Source organism: Chelonia mydas, chromosome 11, assembly GCF_015237465.2.
Source record: "Chelonia mydas isolate rCheMyd1 chromosome 11, rCheMyd1.pri.v2, whole genome shotgun sequence".
In the NCBI taxonomy this organism is placed as follows: domain Eukaryota; kingdom Metazoa; phylum Chordata; order Testudines; family Cheloniidae; genus Chelonia; species Chelonia mydas.
This window is the reverse complement of record NC_051251.2, coordinates 50,836,394-50,849,233: the sequence shown is the minus strand read 5'-3', so window position 1 is coordinate 50,849,233 and position 12,840 is coordinate 50,836,394. Positions and strand designations below refer to the sequence as shown.

At 39.3% G+C, this 12,840-nt stretch overlaps 1 protein-coding gene across 1 annotated transcript in view; it reads left to right on the top strand.

The window, feature by feature from the left end:
• COL5A2 (collagen type V alpha 2 chain) overlaps window positions 1–12,840 on the top strand; it is a 165,101-nt gene that overhangs the window by 104,072 nt on the left and 48,189 nt on the right. The window contains exons 15-18 of the mRNA XM_037912430.2: window positions 2,835–2,879; window positions 4,179–4,232; window positions 5,381–5,425; window positions 9,592–9,645. Coding sequence (XP_037768358.1) covers window positions 2,835–2,879; window positions 4,179–4,232; window positions 5,381–5,425; window positions 9,592–9,645 — 198 coding nt within the window. The remainder of the gene's footprint in view (window positions 1–2,834; window positions 2,880–4,178; window positions 4,233–5,380; window positions 5,426–9,591; window positions 9,646–12,840) is intronic.

Here is a 12,840-nt window from a genome sequence, read left to right as displayed (position 1 = left end):
ATTGGTCTGTTTTTGGGGCTGCTACTTGGATCAGAATTTCATTGTTCCTGAGCAGAACTGAATGGAATTTCCCTATCTGTGCAATCCACTTTACTTGCCTAAAGCTGAAGAATTTGGGCTTTATGTAGGAGTGCCAGTGGATTGGGGAGATGAAATCCTCACCCCCATCTTGGGTCTGTAGACTGTGCGTTAGCATAATGGCTGTAGATTATTTGTGTCATTGGCAAGTGTTGGGATCAGTGGATCCATGTTAAACTAGATCCCATTAATCCTCTTCTAGCTAGATCCCAGGCCACGTTTGCACTGCTCAGTGGCTCATGTGGAGCTGGCATGGAGATACTTCCTGTGGTGCACAGATGCTTTATACATTTGCCTTACACTATTTTGGGCATTTGGACAGGCCCTACATCTATAATTAGGTATGGCAGAATTTGATTTTTTTAATAATTCCAACAGATAATATCAGTCTTTATTTTTAAGCATTTTCTTCAATTTGTAGCAATTTAAATGTTCACAATTGCACAAAATTATGGGTTTTCAACTTTTTAAATTTTGATCTATTTAAATTCTCACAGTTGAGGGAAGTTATTGGGGTGTCAGAAAATAATTATTTTATGACAGTAGACATTGAGATTCAAACGGTTGAAGCTTTAGAACCATTAAAACACAAATTGTCAACATCACATGTCAAAATTTACAAAGAAAATATCCTTAAACTCTAATAAGTTCTCAAGCAACATTTTCTTACTTTGCCTATCTGAAGATGTCGATTACTATCGATAAAAATATTTTTTGTTCCGTTTCAGTGTCAATCGACATTTACTGACATTATTGTATGTAGTATCTCTCTAATTTACCGACATTGACCAATAAAAATCGAATCCTTCCAAGCTATCTATAGTGTAAAATAACCAAACTGAAAAGAAACTTTTCTGGTATTCTTTATGTGCAAAACAGGCCCAAACCTGCTTCTTCCCCTTTGCAGGTCAGCTGTAAGTGGATTTAGTTTAAAGTAGTTTTAACACTGTTTAGCCGGCTAGCATGGATTGTGACAAGTTGTGTTAAAGCCACTTTTAAAAAGGGTACCAGACTCCTTTATTGGTTTTTTTCCCTGCCATATTCATACTGGCCTACTAAATGGTGTTGAAACTATTTTATCCTGCAGAAGGCAGAAACAGCAGATGGTTTGGAACTGTTACCTTTAGATTAAGTGGATATAGAAAAACTAATTTTGGTTACTTCCAGAATAAAAAACAATTTAAAAAAATTGAACATGTTGGGCCTTTTTACAAATCATCACTTATTAAATCAAAGCACTGCAGGTTGGCTTGTCTTAGAATCATAGAAGATTAGGGTTGGAAGAGACCTCAGGAGGTCATCTGTCCAACCCCCTGCTCAAAGCAGGACCAACACCAATTAAATCATCCCAGCCTTTGCTTTGTCAAGCCGGGCCTTTAAAACCTCTAAGGATGGTGATTCCATCACCTTCCTAGGTAACCCATTCCAGTGCTTCACCACCCTCCTAGTGAAATAGTGTTTCCAACCTAGATCTTCCCCACAGCAATTTGAGACCATTGCTCCTTGTTCTGTCATCTACCACCAGTGAGAACAGCTGAGTTCCATCCTCTTTGGAACCCCCCTTCAGGTAGTTGAAGGCTGCTATCAAATCCCCCGTCACTCTTCTCTTCTGCAGACTAAACAAGCCCAGTTCCCTCAGCCTCTCCTCATAAGTCATGTGCCCCACCCCCCTGATCGTTTTTGTTGCCCTCCGCTGGACGCTCTCCAATTTGTCCACATCCTTTCTGTAGTGAGGGGCCCAAAACTGGACACAGTACTCCAGATGTGGCCTCGCCAGTGCCAAATAGAGGGGAATATCACTTCCCTTGATCTGCTGGCAATGCTCCTACTAATGCAGCCCAATATGCTGTTAGCCTTCTTGGCAACAAGGGCACAGTGCTGACTCATATCCAGCTTCTCATCCACTGTAATCCCCAGGTCCTTTTCTGCAGAACTGCTGCTTAGCCAGTTGGTCCCCAGCTTGTAGCGGTGCATGGGATTCTTCTGTCCTAAGTGCAGAACTCTGCACTTGTCCTTGTTGAACCCCATCAGATTTCTTTTGGCCCAATACTCCAATTTGTCTATGTCACTCTGGACCCTATCCCTACCCTCCAGCGTATCTACCTCTCCCCACAGCTTAGTGGCATCTGTCTTGTCTAGACCAAAACATTTTTGCTAAAATTTCCCACCATTCAGTTCTGCCATTAGTAGCAACGGTAGAAGCGCACCCGTGTATATAGGGCACAAGTGTCGGTTGGCATTTTAGCCATGTATCCTGTAGATTAGATTGCTCTCCCTGCCCTAGGGAGTAGGATGTTAACAGTTCTTGCTCATCCACACTGCTGTTGTGGTCAGTCTTTATCTTCTTACATTTCCTCACCCAACCCATCCTGGCCAATGAAAGAGCTGACCACAGTCTGGTTCTCTGGCAGTCAAGCACACTGACAGTGCTCAATAATAAATCATCATAATTGTAGCAGATTGGTGGGTCAGGCATGAAAATATCTGGGGGGGGAGTGGAAGGTACTATTCTCTTCCTGTATTTGGAAACTTGTGCATTATTCAGCATATCTCGTAGGGATGAGCTTATTCTGCTTCAGTGGGAACTCAGAAACATGGCTCTTCCCATCAGCAATGGGACTGATTTATGTAACTTCCCACACATTGCTATGCAAATTTGTCCCTAATATAGCTAAATTAAACTTAAGTGGTGGTGATAAGAGATGGAGTTTCATTTTCCTCTAACTTTTTGTGTGTGCTTTCATTTGCGTTTTTAGGGTGAAGCTGGACCAACTGGCCCAATGGGTCCAACAGGCCCTCTAGTGAGTGTTATTTGCAGTGTTTGCAATTGGATTTTCTGTTCTGCTTAACGTGTAGCTGTGAGACTGCAAACACCGATCCCTTATTTTTTGTCATAAGAAGCCTGTAATGCATTTAGGAGTTAAGTTTTGTTGAAAACCATGTCTTACAGAGCTAAATTCTGTGCTGGTGTAAATGGGTGCAACTCCATTGTAGTCAGTGGAGCTATGCTAGTTTTATACCAACAGAGAACCTGGCACATTGTGTTCCATTGTTCCCCAGAACTGACGCCATGTAAGTACATTGTCAGTAACTGCAGTAAATCAGAAAATTAATACAAATCTGAATTAGGTTTTGGTATGATCTTTTCCCCATTGTGATTAACCGCTATATACCCTTTAGGCCCATCCTGATTCTTTATATGAAAATATTTTAATATAATGAAAATCTCAAAGTAGGTCACTTCGAGTCAATAATTGAAATTATTTCAGTTAGAAAAATATTAGCTAAGAAAACTACAGACAGATGATTTTTGAGTTTGTGTCTAGAATAAACATGTGGGGTGAGGAGTCTCTTCTCTCTGGCAATCTCAGAATGCTTTTACTTAGCTGGTATTTAGGGCATCTGTAAAACTATAAGCATTAGTGGAGATAAAGGCATCTGGTTTTGATGAGTTATCCTGTGTGGTGCAGAATGTAATATCTCTGAAATGGATCTCAATTAGTGAATCAGCCGTAGTAAATGGGATTGAGTATTGACCCTCAGTGAGTATGCAGAGAATTTAGTCTTTGTGTGGCTGAATTTGAAATAAAGCTACAAATGGAAAAGAGAAATTACAGAGCAATTCAGTTCCCTTGGGCAAAACTTGTAAGGCTGACCGAGGACATAGATTTGCTTCAACTTTATGGGCACCATAGACCAGGGTAATTACTAGCAGAAAAAACAGTGGTCTGATCCTGTAACACTTAGTCACATGAGTAGTTCTTAGTCATTCTTGTATTCTTATAATCATGCTGTCTTTGAAATGTTTGGCACCAAATTTCATCAGTGGGAGCAAGACTGAACCCAGTGGAATACCTCTTATGAGTAAGGCTTGTCAGATCAGACTTCATTACTCTATAAGTTCTGGAGTAGGAGCGCAATGAAAAGTTTTTATTGAAAGAAAAAGGAAAAATCAGAGACGTTTAAAAGAAAACTGAAGAAATGTCTATACTACAGTTATTCTGAAAAAAAACAGTAACAGTGAACTCCTGCATTCCACTTCTTATTATTCTCATACAATAAGTATTAAATTAAAGCGTTTTTCTGTTCTCTTTCCATAGGGTCCTAGAGGAATGTCAGGAGAAAGAGGGCGAATTGGACCACAAGGCGCTCCTGTAAGTGGATTTGAGGTTTTGCTGCTGTCTGTTAGCCCTGCTGCTGTGCTTTACTTGTTTTATCTAAATTACAGTCACGTTTCTTCTTTCAAGTTTTGAGCTTGCAAAAATTTACTAATGAGTGAGTAATTTACTCACTCTCGTGCTCACATTTAAATCCCCCCCTCCACAAGTAATCCCTTTATAGTCCAAGGCTACTGCAAGAACTGAGTACAGATTTGCAGGATCAGAGCCATAATTTACATTTAAAAAAACAACAATATCTGTAAGTTACAGACATTAATTGCTATATTTTATTAACATAGGTGCCAAGAATAAACTGGATGCATGGGGTGACTCTGAGAAGAACTGTACAAAATTGTTAAATATGTTCACAACGTTTTTCATCAGTTTTGTGATCCAGAAATTACATTTTTGGTTTATAAAATTTCTGTGAAAAAGCAATTTTCACAAAAACTTGCAAAATTTGAAATTGTATAAGTTTCTGATGCAAATTGATTTTCAGCGAAAAAAAAGCCCCTTAAAATGAAAATTTCAAAAGTAACCTTCTTTTAGTTCAAAATAGAAAAAAATGGTCTCACTAAAAACAAAAAAGTGAACTTTCTTAAGTACTTCATGATATGGGACCATCTCTGAAAAGAAATGCAAAAGAAATGTAGTTTTACATTTTGTTTCAGGTTTTTTTTCACATCTCTACTCGTGGCATTTATGAGTCTAGTGCAGTGGTTCTCAATCTGTTTACCATTTTGGGCCACATATACAGCTCTCAGTGTGTTATGTGGGCTGCATCCACACACTATATATACTATCTGTATGGCCCTGAGGATGTCACATGGGCTGCAGCTGTGTGCTCATTGGGCTGTAAGCGTCCCGCGGGTTGAGAATCACTGGTCTAGTGTGTACTACTCTTCACAATAGCAAACATGAACTCCTGGCCCCATTAAAATCACTAGCAAAAGTCCCATTGACTTCAACAGGCTGTGATTTCACTCTAAAACTCTTCTGTGTCCATTCTGTGATGGATTTATGGACCGGTATAATTTAAAGACAGTTGTAAATTGGCTCTTTTTACAATCACTAATATTCAAGGACAGAGTTTAATAAGAATTTCTATAAATATACTGTGGCTTGTCTATCTTTATGTCTAGGGTGGACGGGGTTCGCATGGTATGCCTGGGAAGCCTGGGCCAGTGGTAAGTTACTTTCCTTGTTCCCAGTGTTGTGATTTTCCTTTGCCTCCAGACATCCTTTAACCAGAAGGATGAGTAACTGTTGCCATTTTTTAGTCTGGTAATTGAAGGCAATTCCTGAATATCTTTGAATGATTCCTGATAATGCCACAAAATTATTAATCAGAACTGTGGAGATGTGTGCTCTGAGAGCTAAATCACTAAGATTTTGCTTCCTTTCAAGTAAGTGATTTTAAGTAGGGAGTAGGCTGGTGCTTTGTTCATATTCCCTCAGGGAACTGATGTACTGCTACATTAATGCAATGGAACCTAGATGCAAAAAGGTTAAGCATTTTAGAAATACGTATTATAATAAAGAATCATTAATAAAAAGTGTCTTTCTTTGCAAATAAAGATGTCAAAGGTATTTATACCAGTTCTCAGTAAGAAGTAATGAATTTCATTAATAACAGAAAGATGTGAATTTGCTACCTCAAATCCATAAGGACTATATATTTTCAAAACTTATAAGGATATGTAGCCCTTTTTTTAGAAGAAGTCATACACTGAGCTGATGAACCAGAAACATACACAAATGTATTACCAGCTGATAAACTGCCTCCTTGAAAGATCAATTTATTACAAAAGACTAATGTCATTTATATAGAAGTTTATCAAAACTTAAAATAATAATTTAACTTTTCAATTCATGATTTACACGTAGTTTTGTTACTCAGAACAGGTATTGTAAAAAGTTTTCAGATAAAGAAAATACAGTTTAAATATATTAAAAGGTTAGTGTAGCAGTTAAAACTAAGGATTTTCATATAACAAGTGACTCTGGTCCCAATCCTACAAACACTTATGGACAAATGTTTAACTTAATGCATCTGAGTACCCCACTGAAGAATATCTAGAAATCAGTGAGATTACTCGTATGTATAAAGTTAACCACATGCATAAGTGTTTGCAGTTTTAGGTCCTATAGTACTATTTACTCATTTATACTTCATCACTATAATGTTTGGCAGATTTCCACCAGAAATATACTTTATTCTTTTTTTTGCGCATGTCACTTGCCAAAAACATCTGCCAAAGTAATTGCCTATTGATACAAAATGTGATATGCCTGTATGCTGAATCTTTGTTCAGTATGAGGCACACTAGTCCAAAGTTACAATTTTCACTGTTTAAGTACATAGTCTTTCTTCCCTAATGATACTGTGTAGGCCTGGCATGAACAGTGCTAGAAGAAGTACGGAAAAGAAGTAACGAAGCTGAGATTAACAGTGGACAAAACATAAACTCACAATTGGCCTTATAAATAACATTCAGTTAGAGGATTAAGAAGTAGTGAGAAGAGTAATGTGTGATAAGCTTGCAGCCAGAGCTTTGCTTACAGCTCATGGACAGTTCATGATCTGTACAGGGATTGGTTACAAAAATTAGTAGGCCAATCATAAAGTGTGTGATACAACATTTTAACCTATAGTATTAAGTTTGAGTGCGTACATAAGCTGATTCATGATTATGTATGTTGGAGATGTGGTGCACCCTAACCTAACCCCCTACACCTGAGCCTGATCATCTCAGGTGTAGCTTTATGACATCATATAAAGAAACCTCTGGGACGAGTCCAGGTTTGAACAAAATTTTTGGATTCGTGAGAACTGGATAAGGTGTTCTTCCAGAACTAGATGAGATGTTCTGGATATGCCAAGTGCAAAAGGTCTCAGGGGGAATCCCAACATGCTGCTGTGAGGAAACAGTATTTGTCCATGTGATACACAATAGACTGTACTGTTGTAAACTCCATTAACCAATAATTGACTATGATAGAAGTTCAAGCTGAGAGTGTAGATAGCTGCCAAGTTCAGTTATCTGGTACATCCTACAGAGAAGGATACCACAACTATTACAGTACTTTAAAAATAAAATATTTCAAAGATTTTTCATGATTTTAAAACAATTCTATAACAGAAAAAAATTGAATCTCAAAACAATTCTGAAATTCTAGATGAAGTATAAATATTTCAGTGGACTTCCAACGTGAGCTCAAACCCACTGGGCATGACATCTGGTTGGCTAGCATATCTGGTACATTCCCTAGCAATCGCATAGGGAGATGCAGAATGCTTAAACATGATCTCTCTGGAGAAAGTGCTATCCAAATATATGATGAATTGGGTAAGTACAAATATGTCATAATGCTAAAATTATCGTTGCAACGAGAGAGATTTGGCAGACGAGTGTTCATGACCCGATAAATTGGGATGTAGCTTTTTCATAAATACATTAAATTAGCTATTACAGCAGTGCTTTAGCAATTCACTACAAGGTCACTGGCAGAAAAGTTCTCCATAATTAATAGCCTTTGGAACAGATTGTTCTTACTGGGTTTGTCAGTAAAAGCTTTGTTATATAAAACATTCTTTCTCAGTATACATCATGTTCTCCAAAGAGGGTGAAAATCCAGCCAAAGACAAAGAAAGGGAAATCATTTGCGAATACACAGCTGTACTCAATATTTATGACCACTGTATAGTACTATCCAAAGACTACATAATCTAGAAGGATGAGAGTATATCACATGTGTTCAGCCCACCCAGCACTATAGCAACAAAAAAGCAGTATTAGTCCACCACTTGGTTGACTCTACATTATACTTGACATCCATGGAACTTGTATGTCTCCAGTGGATTTACCTGTTATTTTTGGATGCAACTGTGTCAACTATCTTACTCATTTTGGACCATATAACTCTGCTGATCTTCACACAGAACTTTCATGGGCAAGAGTGGGATTTCCTCAGTATTTTGATGCCTATTAACATAATTAGAATATTTTTTGGAAACATTTGGATTTGCATGAACAGATCAAAAGCCATATAGGGCCCAATCTGCACATTCTGAGTTCTAAAGGGGTTTTCCCCTGTATAGAAAATAAAGGCAGGAGTATTGGAGTTATTGATCATAAAGGGCTTGTGATTTGAGTGATTGTGGGTATCATGATTAAGGCTAAGATTTTGTCACAGGTATTTTTAGTAAAAGTCACAGACAGGACGTGGGCAATAAACTATAAATCATGGAAGCCTGATCCCTGCCATGTGTTGGGCTGACAGCTGGAGCCCTGCCACGCGCCAGGCTGAAGCCAGAGCCACGCCACATGTGAGGCTGGAGCTGAAGCTGAAGAAGTCACAGAGATCTGTGACCAAATCATATCCTTAATCATGATTGATAGAGATTCTGATACAATTATTAACTTAGTACTAAATCAGAATATAATTAAGATACAATGCTCTGTTAATGATATATTCCCTGGCTGAATAGTTTTGTTGACAAGTTTGATGGGGTGCAATGTTACAAAATAGATTTAATCTTTGATTAGTGTATATATCTAAGTTTTGTTTAGCTATTTGTAATATTGTCGGATACATCATCATCTGTTGATGCAATATGCAGAGATTTTACAAATAGAAAGTTTGATTGGAAAATCAGTGATTTTTTGATTATCTTATCTTTTTAGTAACTTTTAACAGTAGCTTGAGCATAACGAAGAGGAAATAGTATATTTGTAATGAAAACTGAAACTCAATCTTGATTATTGTTTGGAGGTTGGCAGATGAACCAAGAGCTGTAACGCTGATAACGTCAGTAAAAAAGTACTTAATTCAGTGGTACTCAGATCTCAGTAGTTCGGAAGCCAAACTACCGATCAAAAGTACCCAAAAGAGCCAGAGTAGTGTGAATTCATATATATTTTATTCTCATAGCAAAACAACTGACGAATATTATTATATCAACTACAATTGGTTAATAACATAATAAAAGCATCCTGTTTGGTTAAAGACTTAGATTGGTTAATAATTAAATCACACAGTGTTTTAATATCGTGTGCTGCAAGGAGACCCATTAAAGAGCCACTTGCAGCTCGCGAACCGCAGTCCAAGTATCATTAACTTAATTAAAACATTGCATTGATGAGTGGTATTCAGTTCATACCACCTACGTCATCTACAATATTTATAGAACTGGTTTCCTCTTTTTTATGAGGCAATATGTATTGTGACTGGTGTTGCATTTAAACCCAGGAACTCCATTTGCATAGGCCTTCATCAGTGTTTAGGCTACTAGTTTTGTGATACCGACTTTGGAAATATCAACTCATGTATTTTATTTGTTTTTTTGTAGGGACCACTTGGTATAACTGGTTCTCCTGGTTTTCCGGGTCCTCCTGGTGTAAAGGTAGGAAAAGCTGATTTTTTTTTAGTCTGTTTGACTCTATTAATTAGATCTTCATATGCCCACATTTAAAGACATGTGGCATTCAGCTTCACAAATGAGAAGGTCCTTAAGAGGTGACTGCATTTCACTTTTAATTAACATCTGGAGATAGAAGCTCGAAAGAGCAGCTGTGATGAAGCAGTAGTCTTTGACAGAATACGGCCATGGTCATAGGTGAGAAACTCAAAGATAAGTGTGAAAAATGGGTTTAACTGCTGAAACAACCCTTAGAGAGACCAGGTGGGTGAGGCAAGATCTTTTATTTGACCAACTTCTGTTGGTGAAAGAGACAAGCTTTTGAGCTAGACAGAGCTCTTCTTCATTAGAATATTATGTTAAACCGTAAGGTTGTGAAATCAACTAGCTTGATAGAGTTGGATCTGTGGATCCATCCCCCAGGAAACTTAGACACCTGCAGGAAGTAGCAGTTTTAATGTGAATTGGCAATATACCTCGGTTACCATGCCATAGAATAATGAACGAATGATACAAAGAAAAGAGGTCGTAAAGCAGTTGTGCAAGGTTGGCCTCATCTCTTCTTCCCATATACCACCCCAAACATCCTTTAAAAACACCTATAAAAGAGGTGTTTTGGCTCAAAGAATGGGAACAGATTAAAACTTTTCTTAACTTCCATTTGTTAAGAGTGATGATTTTCTGGTACTCCTTATAGTTTGGCCAACATACACGATATTTAGATTACCATCACAGCATTAACATAACAATAAAAATCTGCATTTATTTTAGATTGTTTAGGGTTTTTTTAAGCCTCATTTTTGCTTGTTCTCTTCTTATCCTAGTGGTGCTTGTTCTGTTTTCCATATAATTTATACTCAGCTGATGGCATGACATTTAGACACAGTAGAAATTTTAATATGCTGGTCTTGGTTCAGCTCTGATTGGTGACTTGAGGTTTCAAGGAGTTGCTACTTTCCCTTTCTATATGTTTTTCTTATGAACTTTGTAAAAGGAATATGTAGGAGATAAATTAGTAATGTAGGACTATCTCATGGGTTTGCCATGAGCCTGGTTGAGGGGTACAATGTTGTTGTGTTGCCACAGAAGCAGATTGGAAGGTAGATTGTGACTCCGGCAGATTGAAGGCAAATTGTGACTTCTACAATCACCAACTGCTGAATGCCACTACAATATCCTAAAGAAAAGGATCAATGACTTCCCTAAGCTCCACCATCGTCAGGGGTGGGTGGAAGGGAAAATCTTGCTGCAGTAGGAGGAGAGACAGAATGGCCCTGTACTCCTCCTTCAGCTCAGCCTAAATGGAAATGGTAGACTCAGTTTCCTTACTCAGAGAGCTCTTTAGAGCCAGAGTAATGACTAACTGCATGGCCCAAAACTAAGCTGGATCATGATTGTTTAGGAGGGGCTATAAGCAGTGTCCCCTCTAATTTTTCCCACCCATGTGCGGAATGAATTTTCTTATGTGCACCAATGTGAAGGTGATGTGTGACACATCACCTCCATATTGGTGCACATAACAAAATTCATGTGGTGGGGGTTGGGCCGAGGAGTGTGGGAGAGGGCTCAGGGCTGGGGCAGAGGGTTGGAGTACAGGGGTGTGAGGGCTCCGGCCGGGGTTGCGGGCTCTGGGGTGGAGCTGGGAGTGAGGGACCCAGGGCTGGGGCAGAGGGTTAGAGTACAGGGGTGAGAGGGCTCCAGGTGGGGGTGCGGGCTCTGGGGTGGGACTGGGGAGGATGGGCTTTGGGTGCAGGAGGGTGATCTGGGGCTACAGCAGAGAGATGGGACTCCCCCCAGCTCTCTCTCCCTGCAGCAGCTCCTGGGTTTGGGGGGAGAGGCGCCTCTCCTCGCCACAGCAGCTCCAGGGCTAGGGCTGCAGTATAAGCACTCTCCTCCGGCAGGTCTGGGCTGGGGCTGGGTTCGGGCCATGCTGCCCTGGCCGTGGCTGGGTTCGGGCCACGGCAGGTTGGGGGGCCGGGCTAGGTTGGGACCGGGGGAGGGGAAGCATATAGGGAACTTAGGCTATGAGATCCTGCATTTATCTGAGAACCTACCCCAGCAAATCTAATCCATCTGCTTTGTGAGTTTTTGTGGAAGGCAGGGTATTGTGAAAGGAATACCTGAGATGTTTTCTTACAATGGAGTTCTGCAGCTATAACTGAGAGAAGAATATAGCCTACAGATAATTGCTGGTGATGCAAAAGCTAGAAATATACAGCTTGACTCTCAGATCCCAGGCTGAGTTTGAGGCACTGTCAGAAAAATAAAACAAATTTTTTGCATGTAAAGTGAGTACATTTGATATGAAAATCATTGAGAGACAATAAACATGGGACCTCACAATGACAAATTCACTTTAAGGTCTGATATCTCATTACCTGTCACCACTAGAAATTAATCCTGTACATGAACAGAAAATCTATCCCTTAATACAATACCTTAAGAGCTGGAATCCCCCATATTTTATGAAACTATTCAAATTATAGTGTCAAAGAAGGGCAAGGGTCTTATATACACTGACCAAATGGCATTTAAATCCTCCTGTATGAAGTGCTAAAACACTGTGTCATGGAAAACGAAAAGGCTATATAAAACTTCATACTTCACATCTAAAAATTCTGCAGAAATATAGTAAAACTAAAATTGTAATAAATATTTTGGTGGGCCATGACGCACCAGGGGTTCTGTGTTGAAGTCACCCTCACAACCTTTGCAAAGGATCGATGGATGGTCATCTCCTGCTCCGATGGAAATTCACACAATGCTCTGACACAGTTGCTACCATCTCACTTGTTGTTTTTTTCCTGTTCAATTTCCGATCCTCTTTATTTCTTTTTCTCTTCCTCACCTCATCCTTCTCTCTTTTTTCTCTTCCCCCTCTTCTATGCTTGTTTCTTCTTGTCTATGTTTTTCTTCATTGTTTTAAGGTTTTTTTTTAAACTCTTTTCCTGGATTTGTTTTCTTTCCATTTTAGTTATTGTCATGCTTCTCAAAATGGCCACTGTAGTCTTTGTGGGGCTGGGCTGCATTTGCTCTGATGGCTGAGCTGGAAAGGGAGACTTGGGTCAGTGGATAACTGTCTGAGCCTCCAGCCCTGTATGTGAGCTTGCTTTGGCAGCATTCAAGGAACTGCTCAATATTTTGCCCCTAGCCATGGGTTTGAAGAAGACCCAGACTCAT